The sequence below is a fragment of the Nerophis ophidion genome, linkage group LG03, assembly GCF_033978795.1.
Source record: "Nerophis ophidion isolate RoL-2023_Sa linkage group LG03, RoL_Noph_v1.0, whole genome shotgun sequence".
Taxonomy (NCBI): domain Eukaryota; kingdom Metazoa; phylum Chordata; class Actinopteri; order Syngnathiformes; family Syngnathidae; genus Nerophis; species Nerophis ophidion.
Window position 1 is genome coordinate 9,838,192 of NC_084613.1, and position 18,963 is coordinate 9,857,154.

The window sequence follows — 18,963 nt, forward strand, 5'->3', positions numbered from 1 at the left end:
TGCAGCACTAAATCTTCCGGGACGCTACAATATACTTGTGTTAATTCCACGACTGTATATATCGGTATCGGTTGATATCGGAGTCGGTAATTAAGAGTTAGACAATATCGGAAATCGGCAAAAAATACATTATCGGACATCTCTAGTTCACAATCATTATGAAAGACAGGACAACGGTTGTATTTATTTTCATGCATTGTAAATATTAAACTAGATGAGGCAAACAGACTGAATATTTTGAAGTTGGGACAGTTTGAACCAGATGAAGAAAAATGTGGGAGTTGCGGAAGTTTGAAGAATGTCCCATTGATTTCGATGGGAATTTCCTAAAAATGTGGGAAGTTCGGGAAAAGCGGGAATATTTTTGAAAATGGTAAAAAAAACAAACTGGAATGGTCTGAATGAGTTGAAATGGTTGGTGTTTGAATTTTTCAAATCGGTCGAGAAATGTTGAAGTAATAACATGTTGAATTGGGAAATGGTCTTATGGAACTTTGGGGAAAAACAGTAATTTATCAATTTCAAAAAACAACTTTGATTTTTTGTCCTGATTAAGAGAAATGCTTTGATTGAAAAATGTGGGAGAAGTAGTCGCCAAAAAAAAGGATGGAAATCGGGCTTGAAAAAAACAGTAATTCCGGAAAATCCTGGAATATTTTTTTAACTTGGAAAAAGGGTAGTTTAAATTTCCAGGATGGTGGAATGTTTTGAAGATGGAATGATTTGATTCGGTTGAAAAATTTGGAAATGGTGGAATTTCTGAAAAATGGCCCATTCATTTTGAATAGGAAAAATGTCCCGGAAAACCTGGAATTCTGGTTAAATCTGGGAAATTTAGGAATTTGTCAAAAGAAAGCTTGTGATTCCCGAATAGGCTGAACAGTTTGAATATTAAACGGTTTGAATCAGGTGAAAAATGTGGAAGGTAGAGCGCGCCAAAATCTGGAGAAGAAGAATAAGAAGTTGAAGAAGTTTAAGAAACAGATTAATTTTCGTGTAGAAAACCATATGTGTGAAGGTTTTGGAGCATTCACACAATCAACGTAAATAAAAGTTCGCCAACAGCGTACCCAATGGGAGCTCCAATTGTAATAAATAATAAAAAGGGTGTATCAATAACTATGTAGAAACCGAGAAGAGTAGTACCCTTGAACGAGAAAAGAATATATATATATATATATATATATATATATGTGTTGTAAGGTGTGCTGGATGCAAGAATTTGCCATGTTATTGAATATTCAACATTATTGTCTTTGAGGTTCCAAATGTGTTTGCTGAGTTCTGTAGAATTCCGCAAAGTCTGGTTTCTAAAGGAGGCGTTGTGATTATTCCATCTTGTTTTGAACGCTCCTTCGGTTAATCCTACGTACGTGTCGGATGTGTTAATGTCCTTGCGTGTTACCTTTGCTTGGTAAACGACTGATGCTTGTAAGCACCCTCCGTTGAGAGGGCAATCAGGTTTCTTGCGACAGTTACATTCCTTATTGGTTTCAGAGTCGTTTAGTCTGGGGGTAGGCAGTGCTTTTGCAATTGCTTTGTTGTGGTTTGAGATGATTTGTTGTATGTTATTCATACAGCTGTAGCTCAATTTAATGTTGTTCTTGTTGAATATTTTTCTTAGGGTGTTGCCTTTGGGGAAGTGTTTGTCGATCAGAGTGAGGAACTTGTGGCCGATATTGGTTGAGACGTTTTTGCTGAATGGCGGATTGTACCGGATGATGTTGTTTCGTTTTCTTCTCTTTTTTGGTTGGTTTCCTGGAGTGGGTTCATAGGTGAGAGTGAAGTTGTATCCGCTTTCATCAAGTGCTTTCTGGTACGGGGGGGTTGCTTGGTCGAATTCAGCTTTGCTAGATGACAGCATCGATAGCCTTTTATTAATTCCGGTAGGTATTCTTTTCGTGGTGGTGGGTGGGTGGTTGCTGTCCTGGTGCACGTATTGGAGTGTTGTGTTGGGTTTCGTGAATGGTTGGTCTCAGGTTGAAAGTGACGTTAAGGAAGTTGACGGTTTGCTTGTTGGCTTCAATCGTGATCCGTAGGCCGTTTTCTTTGAAGATTTGGCACATGCGCTTCTTGGTGTTCTCGCTGAACTCGTGTGAACTCGTTGGGAGTTTCCTCCTCAACCTGAACCTCGATATTTACCGTGATGACGGACTGGCAGTGTGCCGCGCCTCGCCAAGGAGCAGCGAGAACACCAAGAAGCGCATATGCCAAATCTTCAAAGAAAACGGCCTACGGATCACAATTGAAGCCAACAAGCAAACCGTCAACTTCCTTGATGTCACTTTCAACCTGAGAAATAACAGCTACCAACACGCAAGGACATTAACACATCCGACACGTACGTAGGATTAACCGAAGGAGCGTTCAAAACAAGATGGAATAATCACAACGCCTCCTTTAGAAACCAGACTTTGCGGAATTCTACAGAACTCAGCAAACACATTTGGAACCTCAAAGACAATAATGTTGAATATTCAATCCATCCATCCATCCATCATCTTCCGCTTATCCGAGGTCGGGTCGCGGGGGCAACAGCCTAAGCAGGGAAACCCAGACTTCCCTCTCCCCAGCCACTTCGTCTAGCTCTTCCCGGGGGATCCCGAGGCGTTCCCTGGCCAGCCGGGAGACATAGTCTTCCCAACGTGTCCTGGGTCTTCCCCGTGGCCTCCTACCGGTTGGACGTGCCCTAAACACCTCCCTAGGGAGGCGTTCGGGTGGCATCCTGACCAGATGCCCGAACCACCTCATCTGGCTCCTCTCGATGTGAAGGAGCAGCGGCTTTACTTTGAGTTCCTCCCGGATTCAATAACATTCAATAAAAAGACATGCACCTGGGGATAGGTTGATTGGCAACACTAAATTGGCCCTAGTGTGTGAATGTGAGTGTGAATGTTGTCTGTCTATTTGTGTTGGCCCTGCGATGAGGTGGCGACTTGTCCAGGGTGTACCCTGCCTTCCGCCCGATTGTAGCTGAGATAGGCGCCAGCGCCCCCCGCGACCCCGAAAGGGAATAAGCGGTAGAAAATGGATGGATGGATGGAACATGGCAAATTCTTGCATCCAGCACACCTTACAACAGTGGTAATAAAAGATGCAACCTTTGCTTAAAAGAGAAACTGTTTATTATATATCATCCAGATCTACCATCCCTCAACAAGCGCAGTGAAATCATTTCAACATGCCGCCACAGACGGAAACACCTCCTAGGTAACACATGAGCCAATCACCACGCCCCTACGCCTGCCTGTACCCACGCACTTACTGCCTGTACCCACCTACATATTGCGCTCTACCACGGTATCGAGCACTATTCTCTGGATAATCCAATCAAGATATATATATATATATATATATATATCTAGAAGCAAATCATGTGCAATTCAAAAGGGTTTGACAGTTGGATTCAACAACACGAATAAGCAGCAATAGATTGTTCCAAATGCCTCTTGCCCTCTTATTACAGGAGTGAGTGTCAGGAATGAAGACAGTACACATTCAAAAGTGAGTGGATCGAAGACCCCCGAGTTCAGGGACTGGCTAGAAGAAGTGTCAAGAGATATACGTTGGATTATGTTATGTTTGAGAAAGGCAGGTGCCCTATGCGCAGGGTCAAGTGGTTGTTTTTCCAGCCAATCACTGAAAGTACACAAATATTTGCGTAGGAAGTGCAGGGGAGAAAATAAGAGAAGAGAAAGTTTAGCTGGGAATTGAACTGTTGAACTTTGTAACTTTGAAATAGTCTGTGGGCGTCTTTACAATCATAGCCTTACACTGTACAGTACAACAAATGCCGGAGGAATAAAGAGAGAAAGACTCTGGATAAATAAATGCAAGTTTCAACTGTAGAAAAGTCTAAGTTAAGTTAAATTTAAAGTACCTTATTTTTCGGAGTATAAGTCGCACCTGCCGAAAATGCATAATAAAGAAGAAAAAAAAAACATTGAAGTCGCACTGGAGTATAAGTCGCATTTTTGGGGGAAATGTATTTGATAAAACCCAACACCAAGAATAGACATTTGAAAGGAGATTTGAAATAAATAAAGAATAGTGAACAACAGGTTGAATAAGTGTACGTTATATGACGCATAAATAACCAACTGAGAAGGTGCCTGGTATGTTCAGCATAAAAAGTTTGGTGGACAAAATGATACAAAGAAAGGGGGTTACATAAAACACATCTTACTGTGGCAGGGTCGAAGAAAGTTGTATGTTCCATATTTTTCGGCTTGTAAGTCGCTCTGGAGTATACGTCGCACCCGCCGAAAGTGCATAAAAAAGAAGGAAAAAAACATATATACGTCGCACTGGAGTATAAGTCGCATTTTTGGCGGAAATTTATTTGATAAAACCCAACACCAAGAATATACATTTGAAAGGCATTTTAAAATAAATAAAGAATAGTGAACAACAGGCTGAATAAGTGTACGTTATATGAGGCATAAATAACCAACTGAGAAGGTGCCTGGTATGTTAACGGAACATATTATGGTAAGAGTCATTCAAATAACTATAACATATAGAACATGCTATACCTTTACCAAACAATCTGTCACTCCTAATCGATAAATCCCATGAAATCTTATACGTCTAGTGCAGGGGTCGGGAACCTTTTTGGCTGAGAGAGCCATACAAGCCAAATATTTTTAAAAGTATTTCCGTGAGAGCCATATCATTTATTTGTTTTTTAACACTGAATACAACTATATACGTGCATTTTTAAGAAAGACCAACATTTTTAGAGTATAATAAGTCTCTTATTCTTGTTAATAACATTGTTTTTCTTAGGCTAACCAAAAATAATTAAAATACTTCTTACCATTACCAATAATGACTTCTTGAACAGGTGCGGTAGAAACCGGATGGATGGATGAAAATGCATGAGAATGTCTTATATTTTGAACGTTATTTTTGACACTGTGATTACCAGTGGAATTATTCATTACTTATCCTGCTAAGCAATGTCAGCTAAGATTTATCTGAGAGCCAGGTGCAGTCATCAAAAGAGCCACAGGTTCCCTCCCCCTGGTCTAGTGTCTTACGTGAATGAGCTAAATATTATTTGATATTTTACGGTAATGTGTGAATAATTTCACACATAAGTCGCTCCCTAGTATAAGTCGCACACTATGAAAAAACGTCGACTTATAGTCCGAAAAATACGGTACCAATGATTGTCACACACGCACACTAGGTGTGGTGATATCTGTTCTCTGCATTTGACCCATCCCCTTGTTCACCCCCTGGGAGGTGAGGAGGAGCAGTGAGCACCAGCGGTGGCTGCGCCCGGGAATAATTATTTTCATACGGTATTGATGTGGAAATGGTTGCCTTGGTATTTTGTGGGTTTGGCACCGAACGGAGATGTTGACATGCGGAATAAGCACTCTTCATTCTCTAGCAGGTGACTTTTCAAATGATGCTACATATTAGCAGTAATGCTACTTTTTGTAGCATCGCTTTTGCCCCACACTTGACATATTACGGTTGTCTGTTCGACATCTTCCCCCTTGAAGCCGAACCACCGCCAGACGATGGACCCCCTGCTGTTTTTCTTGGGAATTAATTCTTCCATCATTTGTTACCAGATTGGCACCTTCTTTCTCTCGTATTACCACTCGCACCACAGTTAACGTTACCCATGCTGCTACCTCTACGCTCCACGGGGGCGTATACGTATGTGACGTATGTAAGAAGGTGCGCTTGTTTTAAGTCTCTGTGAGAAGAAGAGACAAGAGAGTGAGAAACGCCTGTAGTGTAATGCCCGCCGCTAAAAGCAACTGCGTGAGAACGTAAACTCCAATATCACGATATAGTCATTTTCTATATCGCACAGAGACAAACCCGCGATATATCGAGTACCGGATTTTTCGGAATATAAGTCGCGTTTTTTTTTTTTACTTTAGCCGGGTGTGAGACTTGGCCAAACTATTAAAAAAAAAAAAAAAAAAAAAAAATTATTTTTTATTTTTTTTGGACTTTGAATTTTTTTTTTTAATAGTTTGGACTTGGCTAAACTATTAAAAAAAAAAATTTTTTTTTTTTTTTTTTTTTTTGTTTAGCCGGTCTCACCCCCCGCTGGACTGTGGATATGTATATTGTACATATTACATAACTATGTAATATGTACAATATACATCCTGTAAGTATGTATATATAATGTAGTAATAAAGACCTTCATAACAATATGTAATATGTACAAAATACAAACTGCAAGTATATATAAAATGTAATAACATACACCTTCATAACAATATATAATATGTACAAAATACAAACTGCAAGTATATATATAATGTTGTAACATACACCTTCATAACATTATTTAATATGTACAATATACAAATTGCAAGTACATATATAATGTAGTAACATACATCTTCATAACATTATGTAATATGCAATAAACACACTGCAAGTATATATATAATGTAGTAACATACACCTTCATAACATTATGTAATATGTACAATATACAAATTGCAAGACTTATAGTCCGAAAAATACGGTTAATCGATATTTCGCCCAGCCCTACTATAAACACACTTTTCTGTTGTAACATTGTTAAAAAGTCAGTTTTGCATTATTATGCTCGACTATCACCATATTTTTTTTTTCTGCACAGGTCCATCCCACATCCACGAGGCCACGCCCACCTGGCAGCTCTCGTCAGCCATGACAGTGAGCGGGCCTCCTTCCTCCTTTGCCGATCATTTGTTTAGTTCCTTGCCAAAGTCACTCTGGCTTGACTTTTTAATTTTTTAATAGGTTTTAACTTCTCCCACCGCATCGACCACCTGTCTTTCGGAGAGGACATCCCTGGCATCATCAGCCCCCTCGACGGCACAGAGAAAGTCACCACAGAATGTAGGACATGTTCTTTTAGCAGTGGGGGTGGGCCGATACATCGATTCATTGTTGCATCTCAACATCTTATCGAGGTCCGTTATTTTCTATGATAGCAAACAGAAAAAAACCAAGCCACAGTCAACACTACGAGGTGTTGCTACAATATTAAACCTGCAGAGTTGAGGGGAAAAAAACCTGATGATTTTAGTTCAAGTAGATACAATCTTGATAGCACACAGATATACCAAGACTGTGGGCGGAGGATTGCATGTCTTGGGTGAGCTGATTAAGGAGCGCATTCCATTGAGTGCCTTTGTATTCAAGTGTATGCAGAATACATGCAGGGAGGAGGAGATACGAATAAAATAATTTAGCGCTCGCAATGTGATTTCTCAAGACAAACTGTCCCGTGGCGGCTGTTTTGCATCTATATTTAGCACGTCTCGGAAGTACATGCAAATGAGCAATGTTATGCACAAAAATGGCTGTAAGAAAGGAGGCGGTCACAAAAGATAGAGGCAGAATCCTCTCTCCGTGTGCAAGTCGATATATTTGGACTGTCAGAAATACAAATTTTAAGACGTATTGTCTTTTAAAAAATATAATTTTGTAGCTGCTGGATGACTTAAAGGAGAACCGCCCTTTTGGTTTGGAATGTGGTATCGTTCACAATCACGAGAGACAAGAAGACGTCTTTTTTGGGAGGAAGATGCGGATAATAGCAGTCACCGTTGTAGCCTTTAAAGCCTCTAAAACAACTTCAAAACCGTCCAACAATGTTTTTTATAGAAATTGCAAGTATATACCTTATATATATATTTATGTATATAATGTAGTAACAGACACCTTTATAACAATATGTACAATATACACACTGCAATTATATATATAATGTAGTAACATACACCTTCATAACTATGTAATATGTACAATATACATGCTGTAAGTATATATATATATATATATATATATATATATATATATATATATATAATTTAGTAATAAAGACCTTCATAACAATATGTAATATGTACAAAATACAAACTGCAAGTATATATAAAATGGAGTAATATACACCTTCATAACATTATGTAATATGAACAATATACACACTGCAAGTATATATATATATATATATATATATATATATATATATATATATATATATATATATACTGTATATAATGTAGTAACATACACCTTCATAACATTATGTAATATGAACAATATACACACTGCAAGTATATATATATATATATATATATATATATATATATATATATATATATATATATATACTGTATATATTGTAACATACACCTTCATAACATTATGTAATATGTACAATATACACACTGCAAGTATATATATAATGTAGTAACATATACCTTCATGACATTATGTAATATGAACAATATACACACTGTAAGTATATATATATAATGTAGTAATATACACCTTCATAACATGTAATATGAACATTATACACACCGCAAGTATATATATATATATATATATATATATATATATGTAATGTAGTAACATACACCTTCATACCATTATGTAATATGTACAATATACACAGTGCAAGTATATATATATATATAATTTAGTAACAGATACATTTAGAGCTCAAATATACCCCCAAACAACACATAATGGCATGTTAGCATCAATTAACTTTCAGTCATGCACTGACCAAATATGCCTGATGAACACTCCCAACAAGTCAACAACATCAACAAAGCTCACTATTGTGCATTCACGTGCAGCATAAAATGTTTGGTGGACACAATGATACAAAGAAAGGGGTTACATAAAACACATCTTACTGTGGCAGGGTCGAAAAAAGTTGTATGTACCGTATTTTTCGGATTGTAAGTCGCTCCGGAGTATACGTCGCACCGGCCGAAAGTGCATAAAAAAGAAGGAAAAAAACATATATACGTCGCACTGGAGTATAAGTCGCATTTTTGGCGGAAATGTATTTGATAAAATCCAACACCAGGAATATACATTTGAAAGGCAATTTAAAATAAATAAAGAAAAGTGCACAAGTGTTTTAAGTGTACGTTATATGAGGCATAAATAAGCAACTGAGAAGGTGCCTGGTATGTTAACGTAACATATTATGGTAAGAGTCATTCAAATAACTATAACAAATAGAACATGCTATACCTTTACCAAACAATCTGTCACTCCTAATCCATAAATCCCATGAAATCTTCTTCCTCGATGTCGCTTCTAAACAACTCTGCCAACTCCAAAGGTATGCGCCGCTTCCTCTTGTCGTTTTCTGCTGCGTATTTCACTACGTCCAGCTTGTAATCTGCAGTACATGATTTCCTTTTCGGTGCCATTTTTGTTCAGCCCTTCTCAGTTTTTATAAGTTACCGCCAACGATGAAATGATCTATTTTAATAGCTACGGCAGTAGCATATAGCAGTTAGCATTCCATGACCCACAACGCACTTCTGCCATGACCCTCCCCCGCCGGATTCTTATTGGTTGACGTGTGTGTGACGATTGCTGACATTTTCTTCGTCTCTTCCGCGAATGAGATAAATATTATTATTTGATATTTTACGGTGATGTGTTAATAATTTCACACATAAGTCGCTGCGGAGTATATGTCGCACCCCCGGCCAAACTATGAAAAAAAATGTGACTTATAGTCCGAAAAAAACGGTGCTTTTGTAGTTGTTTCTCCATATTTCTACACAATAACTCAGATACCGTATTTCTTTGAATTGCCGCTGGGGCGCTAATTAATTTAAAACCTCTTCTCACTCCTGCGCTTACCAAAGGCATGCGGTAAAAGTAAGCATGCGCTAATTATTTTAAAACCTCTTCTCACTCCGGCACTTACCTAAGGCATTCAGTAAAAAATTGAGTGTGACGTAAGCTTGGACCTTAAATCCTACTAAATATCTCTTAATCTTCTTCCCTTTATACCGTTTCAAATTATAATAATAATAATAATAATAATAGATTTTATTTGTAAAAAGCACCTTACGTTGAGCAAACAGCCTCAAAGTGCCACAGTGTAAAAAATAGTAATAATACAAATAAATAAAATATAAAACTAGAAACAGCCCAAAGGCTACAACCAGCATGTATGTCTATAGAAAGGCTTTTTTTAAAAAGAATGGTTTTTAAGCCTTTTTTAAAAGCATTCAAAGTCTGAGGTGCCCTCAGGTGGTCAGGGAGAGCGTTCCACAGACTGGGAGCAGCGGAGCAGAAAGCCCGGTCTCCCATTGGTCGAAGCTTTGTATTGAAATCAGCCTACTCCATTTTGAAAATGATGACAGGGGAAGTGTCACTCGTGACGTCACGAGTTTGACCAGGCGGTAATACTAAGCATGCGCTAATTATTTTGCGAAGCGAGTTTGACCCGGCAGTAATTCAAGACAGGTGTATACTATATGCCCTGCGGCAATTCAAGGAAATACGGTATGTAACACTAGCGAGTAGTAGACAATATGCAGTGATTTTTGGTCCAGAACATGTTTGGCTTTATTCATTATTGACGTGTTTCTTGTTACTTTATGGTGTATATTTTTATAGTTAATTTTATCATCTATTATTTATTACACCCAAAAATGTATTTTCTTTTACCCTTTCAATGTCTACTCTGTCTATTTGTATTTGTGTTTGACTTGTAATACTTGGCATGCTTCATAACTGAATTGTCACTGTTTGTTTTCTTTCAGCCAACCACATGTTTCAGTACTTCCTCACCATTGTTCCGACCAAACTCAACACCTACAAGGTCTCGGCGGACATGCACCAGTACTCGGTCACGGAGAGGGTAGAGTTTTATTTTCCAAAACCTATTTCTCAAAACAGTCTCAAAGTGTTTTTTATTTTTATTTATTTTTTAAATGTTATTATGTGACAATGTGTTTGTCCTCTGCAGGAACGAGCCATAAACCACGCTGCAGGCAGCCACGGCATCTCAGGGATTTTTATGAAGTATGACATTAGCTCTCTGATGGTGAAAGTCAGCGAGCAGCACATGCCGCTATGGAAGTTTCTAGTCAGGCTGTGTGGCATCGTTGGAGGTATCTTTTCCACTACAGGTACACCATCAATATATATATATATATTTTTCAACAACCCAAACAGTCCCACCTTTAATATTTTTATTTGGAGTGCCTAAAATGTTTTAGAAGTTAATTTAAGACCTTTTTTTTTTGTTTTAAATTCAATAGTTCCATTATTATTATTATTTTTTTTTACCATACTTTAATGCAAACTGCAGAGAACAGTACCTATTAGTAAATGCTGAAGTCAGCCTGGCCACAGGGGGCAGTAATGTCCATTACAAGAAGGTTTCCTACTGCCAAAAGAGTTAAAGTAAAGTGAAAGATTATGTGGTTTATGTAGCTACAGTATACATCAACACTATGGTACGTGTTTGTTTTATGTTTCTTTTACGTACTTAGATTAATTTATTTCTTGTACTATGATTTTTTTTGGAGTATATACTACTGAAAATTGACTACAGTATGGTCAAAATCCCTCTCACTGAATAAAGTGATTATTACAGTTCCAGAAACGGTCAGTACATGGACAATTAAAAAATGGTTGTATTTTTTTTTTTTTGCATGTAGATGACTTTATCAATCAATGTTTATTTATATAGCCCTAAATCACAAGTGTCTCAAAGGGCTGCACAAACCACAACAACATCCTCGGTAGAGCCCACATAAGGGCAAGGAAAAACTCACACCTAATTGGACGTCTGTGACAGTGACAATGATGACTATGAGAAACCTTGGAGAGGACCGCATATGGGGCAACCCCCCCCCCTCCCAGGAGACCGAAAGCAATGGATGTTGAGTGGGTCTAACATGATATTGTGAAAGTCCAATCCATAGTGGATCCAACACAGGGGTCGGGAACCTTTTTGGCTGAGAGAGCCATACAAGCCAAATATTTTAAAAAGTATTTCCGTGAGAGCCATATAATATTTTTTTTAAGACTGAATACAACTAAATGCGTGCATTTTTCAGTAAGACCAACATATTTAGAGTATAATAAGTCTCTTATTCTTTTTAATAATATTGTTTTTCTGAAGCTAACCAACAATAAATAAAATACTTCTTACCATTAATGCGACTTCTTGAACAGGTGCGGTAGAAACTGGATGGATGGATTAAAATGCATGAGAATGTTTTATATTTTAAACGTTATTTTTGACACTGTGATTACCAGCAGAATTATTCATTACTTATCGTGTTAAGCAATGTCAGCTAAGATTTATCTGAGAGCCAGATGCAGTCATCAAAAGAGCCACATCTGGCTCTAGAGCCATAGGTTCCCTACCCCTGATCTAACATAACGGTGAGAGTTCAGTCCAAAGTGGATCCAATATAGTAGCGAGAGTCCCGTCCATAGTGGGGCCAGCAGGAAACCATCCCAAGCGGAGGCGGATCAGCAGCGCAGAGAAGTCCCCAACCGATATACAGGCGAGCGGTCCATCCTGGGTCCCGACTCTGGACGAGCGGTCCATCCTGGGTCCCGACTCTGGACAGCCAGTACTTCATCCATATACTAGTATGGGCTACTTGCATTGCAGCAGGCCCATACTAATAGTTGTTTAAAACCTCTAAAAGCCTTAGTGGCCACATGCGTGGACAGCACCTTTTACCTCTTACTTGTGGGGCGGCATAGCTCGGTTGGTAGAGTGGCCGTGTCAGCAACTTGAGGGTTGCAGGTTCGATTCCCGCTTGTGCCATCCTAGTTACTGCCGTTGTGTCCTTGGGCAAGACACTTTACCCACCTGCTCCCAGTGCCACCCACACTGGTTTAAATGTGACTTAGATATTGGGTGTCACTATGTAAAAGCGCTTTGAGTCACTTGAGAAAGGCGCTATATAAATATAATTCACTTCACTTCACTTCCAAAATTGTGTACACTACTGAATTGGGGTCTTATGCCGACATATGGACACTTACAGTACGCTGCTATCTGGTGGTGTCAGAAGAGTATAACATACAATGGAATTTGGAAAAAAAAAGTGTAAAAATAAAAATGTGCATGTCACTACACATGAAGTACACGTCTGTGTACTTATGGACTAAGTACATCATATAAAAAGATGATTTTTTTGTTTTTATTCTAATAAGCCCAAATAGCAAAGAGAAATAAAAAACACATGTAAACAAACAGCTTTGGCCTTAATAGGTTAATGTTTTTAATCCTGAAAAAAAAAAAAAAAAATTATATTCTTAATCATTATAAATCGCTTTAGAAGCGGAATAAATAAAAATCGAGATTTGGTCGTGAGTGGATTTTTTTGTAGCACCCCTAGTGCCTTCCATATTTAGTTTAAGAATGATGTAATACTAGAAGCTCTTTGTATCACACAAAATGGTGTATTGGACCACCAGCTACATGGTGGTGGAAAATGTTACAATTCATCATGAAAACGTTTTTAAAAAGAAACACACATTTTTTAGCTGCCATTCTACGAATAATTTTTCAACATATCCATATTCCTCAATGATATAGGCATAAAAAGTTCTTCTGTCAGACAGTAAAAAGTATTTTCTTTGTTGCAGGCATGCTGCACGGCATGGTGGGCTTCTTGGTGGACGTGGTCTGCTGTCGATTCCAAATGGGGGTCTACACACCTCTCAAGGTTCTTGTCCACTTTGTGAATTTAATGACGTTGCATTCCTCATCAGATTTTTCACTGCAGTACGGACGCGTATTGAGCGCCTGAAGCGGACGCAATAAAAGGGCTGTTGGCAACCTTGAGCGGGTCCTTAGAGGGCGCTAACTTTCCAAAGTGTTCTAAGAATTATATCCCACCCTTTTTCTGCTTTAAGCACTCCAACCATGCCCCATGAGTTATGTTTGTTGTCAGCTAGGGATGTAACGATTTCAAATACCATGGTTTGATATTACCACGATATTAAGGCCACGGTACGATATTATTGCGGTATTTAAAATGCTAGTGTGTGTAACAAATGATGTGGCAGGAATGATTAGGATAAACACACTTATTGTCATTGAACACAAACATAATGCTCAAAATGTTCTAATCATATTTTCCACTGCAAAACAAGTACCTCTAAGTGCAAATAATTCTGCAAGCAAATATTAGAAAGAATAACTTCCAGTTGATGTCTTTAAAGCAGCCTTTCTCAAAGTGTGGGGCGGGCCCCACTGGTGGGGAATAGACACATGACAGGTGGGGCGCGAGGAACAGGAGGAAATTTCACTTTAATTTTTTTTTTTTTTACTATATTCTTAGATTATTTTTATTTTTTACTATGCTTTCATTTTCTATACACACTGTGAATCACTTTGTGATTCTGTCGTTGAAATCCGTTATGTAAATAAATGTGAATTACTTATTTTTCCTCTAGGCTTTAAATTTCTAGGTTGCAGCGAAAGTTTGACATATATAGCAACAGTAACTGATGGGGGCGGGGCTAAGCGGAACAATCTTTCACGCGGATGGGTAGCAGGCTAATGTGTGGACCACAATTACACTAAATGGATAAATTTGTGACTTGCACGTCAAAAGTCGTCAAATCGGAGCCAGCGCCTGCAGAGAAACAAAAATATGACGGGCTTAATCAACTAAAAAGGCAACTGAAAAGAAAATATGAAGGGTATCTTGCTCTTGGATTCACGGCAATGGTGGTGGGGGCAGAGGAGAGACCTCTGTGTGTTGTGTGTCTAAAACCGCTCGCAGCAGACCGCATGAGACCCTACTAATTAAAGAGACACCTCGAGACCACACACCCCAATCACGTCAATAAGCCACCTGATTTCTTTCAAAGAAAACTGGCAGAACCAACCTCGTCACGTCCGTTGTGTCCTGAGCAAGACACTTCACCCTTGCTCCTGATGGGTGCTGGTTGGCGCCTTGCATGGCAGCTCCCTCCATCAGTGTGTGAATGGGTAAATGTGGAAGTAGTGTCAAAGCGCTTTGAGTACCTTGAAGGTAGAAAAGCGCTATACAAGTACAACCCATTTATCATTTATTTAATAGTTATTCTATTTATTATTGAACTTGATGCATGTTATACCACAGCTGCACAGTTATTTTATTTCCCATGAATTGATTAACGTGGACCCCGACTTAAACAAGTTGAAAAACTTATTCGGGTGTTACCATTTAGTGGTCAATTGTACGGAATATGTACTGTACTGTGCAATCTACTAATAAAATATCAATCAATCAATCAATCAATTTATTATTGAACTTGATGTTATTTTATGTTATTGAGTTTGAATGTATACAACTTGAATGATACTTGACGTTCAATAAAATATGACAATTTTAAACTTGGCATTAGCGTTCTGTTGGGGCGATGGGGGCAGGTGGGCTTGAAAACTCCCCCCTTGTCCAAAGTGGGGGATTACAAAAAAAGTTTGAGAACCACTGCTTTAAAGTGACAATCTAAACAACCAGTGTAAAAACTGTTCAGTCTCGTGCAGGCCGGGGGGCCAAATTAAGAGAAAAAAATGTGTGTATTTTTAGGAATACTAATAGAAAACCTCACAATAATGTCTGATTGAAAGCTAAAGACATTATGACACAACGCCTTAAAAAACGCAATGGAATTGAAAATGTTTTTACTGAATGACACACCCAGAATGTACCGTATTTTTTGGAGTACAAGTCGCACCTGCCGAAAATGCATAATAAAGAAGGGAAAAAAACATATATAAGTCGCATTTTTGAGGGAAATGTATTTATTACAACCCAACTCCAAGAATAGACATTTGAAAGGCAAATTAAAATAAATAAAGAATAGTGAACAGGCTGAATAAGTGTACGTTATATGAGGCATAAATAACCAACTGAGAAGGTGCCTGGTATGTTAACGTAACATATTATGGGAAGAGTCATTCAAATAACTATAACATATAGAACAAGGGTGTCAAACTCTGGCCCGCTGGCCAATTTTGGCCCGCCGTTTAATTTAATTTGGCCCTTGAGGCAATATCAAATTAACATTAGAGCTGAGTATAAGTAACACCACATTCACCGCTAATACTCATACTTGCCAACCCTCCCGATTTTCCCGGGAGACTCCCGAAGTTTAGTGCCCTTCCTTAAAATCTCCCTGGGCAACCATTCTCCCGATTTCCACCCAGACAACAATATTGGGAGCGTGCCTTAAAGGCACTGTCCTCTACAACATGTCGTCACGTCCTCTGTTCCTCCATATAAACAGCGTGCTGGCCAAGTCCCATAATATATGCGGCTTTCACACACACATACTTGGTCAACAGCCATACAGGTCACACTGAGGGTGGCCGTATAAACAACTTTAACATTGTTACAAATATGCGCCACACTGTCAACCCACACCAAACAAGAATGACAAAACACATTTCGGGAGAACCCCCGCACCGTAACACAACATAAACACAACAGAACAAATACACAGACCCCATTGCAGCACTAACTCTTCCGGAATGCTACAATATACACCCCCCGCTACCACCAAACCCCACCCACCTAATTTTTATTTTATTTTCGAATTTATTAGCCTGTGGAAAAAGTTAATGTTGATATTTACCTCAGAAGGCTACAAATAGAAAAGAGACATTCATTTTTTTAATTACATTTTATTTAATACACCACTGATGTTTTTTTCGTTTGTTTTTTGAAAGTTGATTTTGCACTATTACGTTATATAAGCTCTGCCTGTTCCATGGGAGGAAGCCGGAGTACCCGGAGGGAACCCACACAGTTATGGGGAGAACATGCAAACTCCACACAGAAAGATCCCAAACCCGGGATTGAACCCAGGATTACTCAGGACCTTCGTATTGTGAGGCAGATGCACTAACTCCTGGGCCACCGTGCTGCCCTATTTAAGCCTTGCTTGTTCAATATTCATTGCAAAACTTGTTTTGGTCCCTAGTAAAAGGTTAATTTGTTCAACCTTGGCCCGCGGCTTTGTTCAGTTTTAAATTTTGGCCCACTCTGTATTTGAGTTTGACACCCCTGCCATAGAACATGCTATACCTTTCCCAAACAATCTGTCACTCCTAATCGATAAATCCCATGAAATCTTATACGTCTAGTCTCTTACGTGAATGAGCTAAATAATATTATTTGATATTTTACGGTAATGTGTTACTAATTTCACACATAAGTCGCTCCTGAGTATAAGTCACACCTCTGGCCAAACTATGAAAAAAAACTGCGACTTATTGTCCGAAAAATACGGTCCATGAAAATAAAGAAAGTTACAATAGTAGCTATGAAGGATAAAACAGTGAATATTGACAACATATGAGCATCACCCCCCCCCCCATCCACATATTTTACAATTAGAGATGTCCAATAATGGCGTTTTTTTGCTGATATCCAATGTTCCGATATTGTCCAACTCTTAATTACTGATACCGATTTATACAGTCATGGACTGAACACATTATTATGCCTAATTTTGTTGTGATGCCCCCACTGGTTGCATTCAACAATGTAACAAGGTTTTCCAAAATAAATCAACTCAAGTTAAGTTAACTCCACCCGGAAAACGGTGGAGTGCCATCTCCGGGTTGGGGAGGAGACCCTGCCCCAAGTGGAGGACTTCAAGTACCTAGGAGTCTTGTTCACGAGTGAGGGAAGAGTGGATCGTGAGATCGACAGGCGGATCGGTGCGGCGTCTTCAGTAATGCGGACGTTGTATCGATCCGTTGTGGTGAAGAAGGAGCTGAGCCGGAAGGCAAAGCTCTCAAAGTTCCCATCCTCACCTATGGTCATGAACTTTGGGTCATGACCGAAAGGACAAGATCCCGGGTACAAGCGGCCGAAATGAGTTTCCTCAGCCGGGTGGCGGGGCTCTCCCTTAGAGATAGGGTGAGAAGCTCTGCCATCCGAGGGGAACTCAAAGTAAAACCGCTGCTCCTCCTCATGGAGAGGAGCCAGATGAGGTGGTTCGGGCATCTGGTCAGGATGCCACCCGAACACCTCCCTAGAGAGGTGTTTAGGGCACGTCCAACCGGTAGCAGGCCACGGGGAAGACCCAGGACACGTTGGGAAGACTATGTCTCCCAGCTGGCCTGGGAACGCCTCGGGATCCCCCGGGAAGAGCTGGACGAAGTGGCTGGGGAGAGGGATGTCTGGGCTTCCCTGCTTAGGCTGCTGCCCCCGCGATCCGACCTCGGATAAGCGGATGAAGATGGATGGATGGACAGAAGTTATGGGAAAAAAAATATGTTGTCAATATTGAGTGTTTTATCATTCATAGTTAATATTGTAAATCCCACATTCTCTATTTTCATGTACATTCTAGGTGTCTCATTCAGTAAAAAAAAAAAAAATTCAAATTCCATTCCGTTTTTTAAGGTGGTCCGTCATAACGTTTTTAGCTTTCAATCATTATTGTGAGATTTTGTATTAGTGTTTCTTAAAATATATATACTGGCCCACAGACACACTTTTTTTTAAATCTAAATCCGGCCCCCCGAGTAAAATAATTGCCCAGCCCTGATTTAGAGTGAAAAGCAAATTTTATTTTTACTCTAATTCAAAACATTCTAACTTGGATTGTTTCCCTGGCTTGGAGACTCTCCCAAAGGACAGTGCAGCGAAGACACAACAAACCCCCTTCTTGTCTCTCATGGACACACACTTGTTGTTGTTGATTTTGGACTAGCGACTGCACGGCATCAAGGCCGCGGAACAGAGACACACTGCAGGCTTACACACAAACATGCATCCACAAAAATATACACCACACACATACACACCCCACCACCCCCAATCCAATGCCCTCGACCCAAATCCCATAGGGGTGATGAATGGATGGTCAGCACCTGAGAGCTGCGGCTTGGTACCATGGCCCCGCACTCCCTTCCCTTTGTCGCCATAATATGTATATGTGCTTTGCTATGGAGATTTTTTTCCCACTCCAGACTGGGCCCCCTTACGAGCACAGTATAGATTAAATTTTTTTACTGATCCTTCCCAAGCGTGTACCTTTTTCCCATCTTTTACGGTCAGTGTTCCTGTTCTGTAACCCTGTACACGGTTTGTCTAATCTTAAACAGGTTTGCGCTTAAAACACATTTTTGTTGCACTTGTGCAATGACAATAAAGATCTATCCCATTATTACCTCTCACC

General features: G+C 39.3%; 1 protein-coding gene across 1 annotated transcript in view; it reads left to right on the plus strand.

Moving 5' to 3' along the window:
- Positions 1-18,963, plus strand: part of ergic2 (ERGIC and golgi 2) — a 38,664-nt gene that overhangs the window by 19,370 nt on the left and 331 nt on the right. Inside the window, exons 8-12 of the mRNA XM_061894229.1 lie at positions 6,626-6,681; positions 6,769-6,867; positions 10,563-10,660; positions 10,769-10,931; positions 13,420-13,499. Of these exons, the coding sequence (XP_061750213.1) occupies positions 6,626-6,681; positions 6,769-6,867; positions 10,563-10,660; positions 10,769-10,931; positions 13,420-13,499 (496 nt within the window). The remainder of the gene's footprint in view (positions 1-6,625; positions 6,682-6,768; positions 6,868-10,562; positions 10,661-10,768; positions 10,932-13,419; positions 13,500-18,963) is intronic.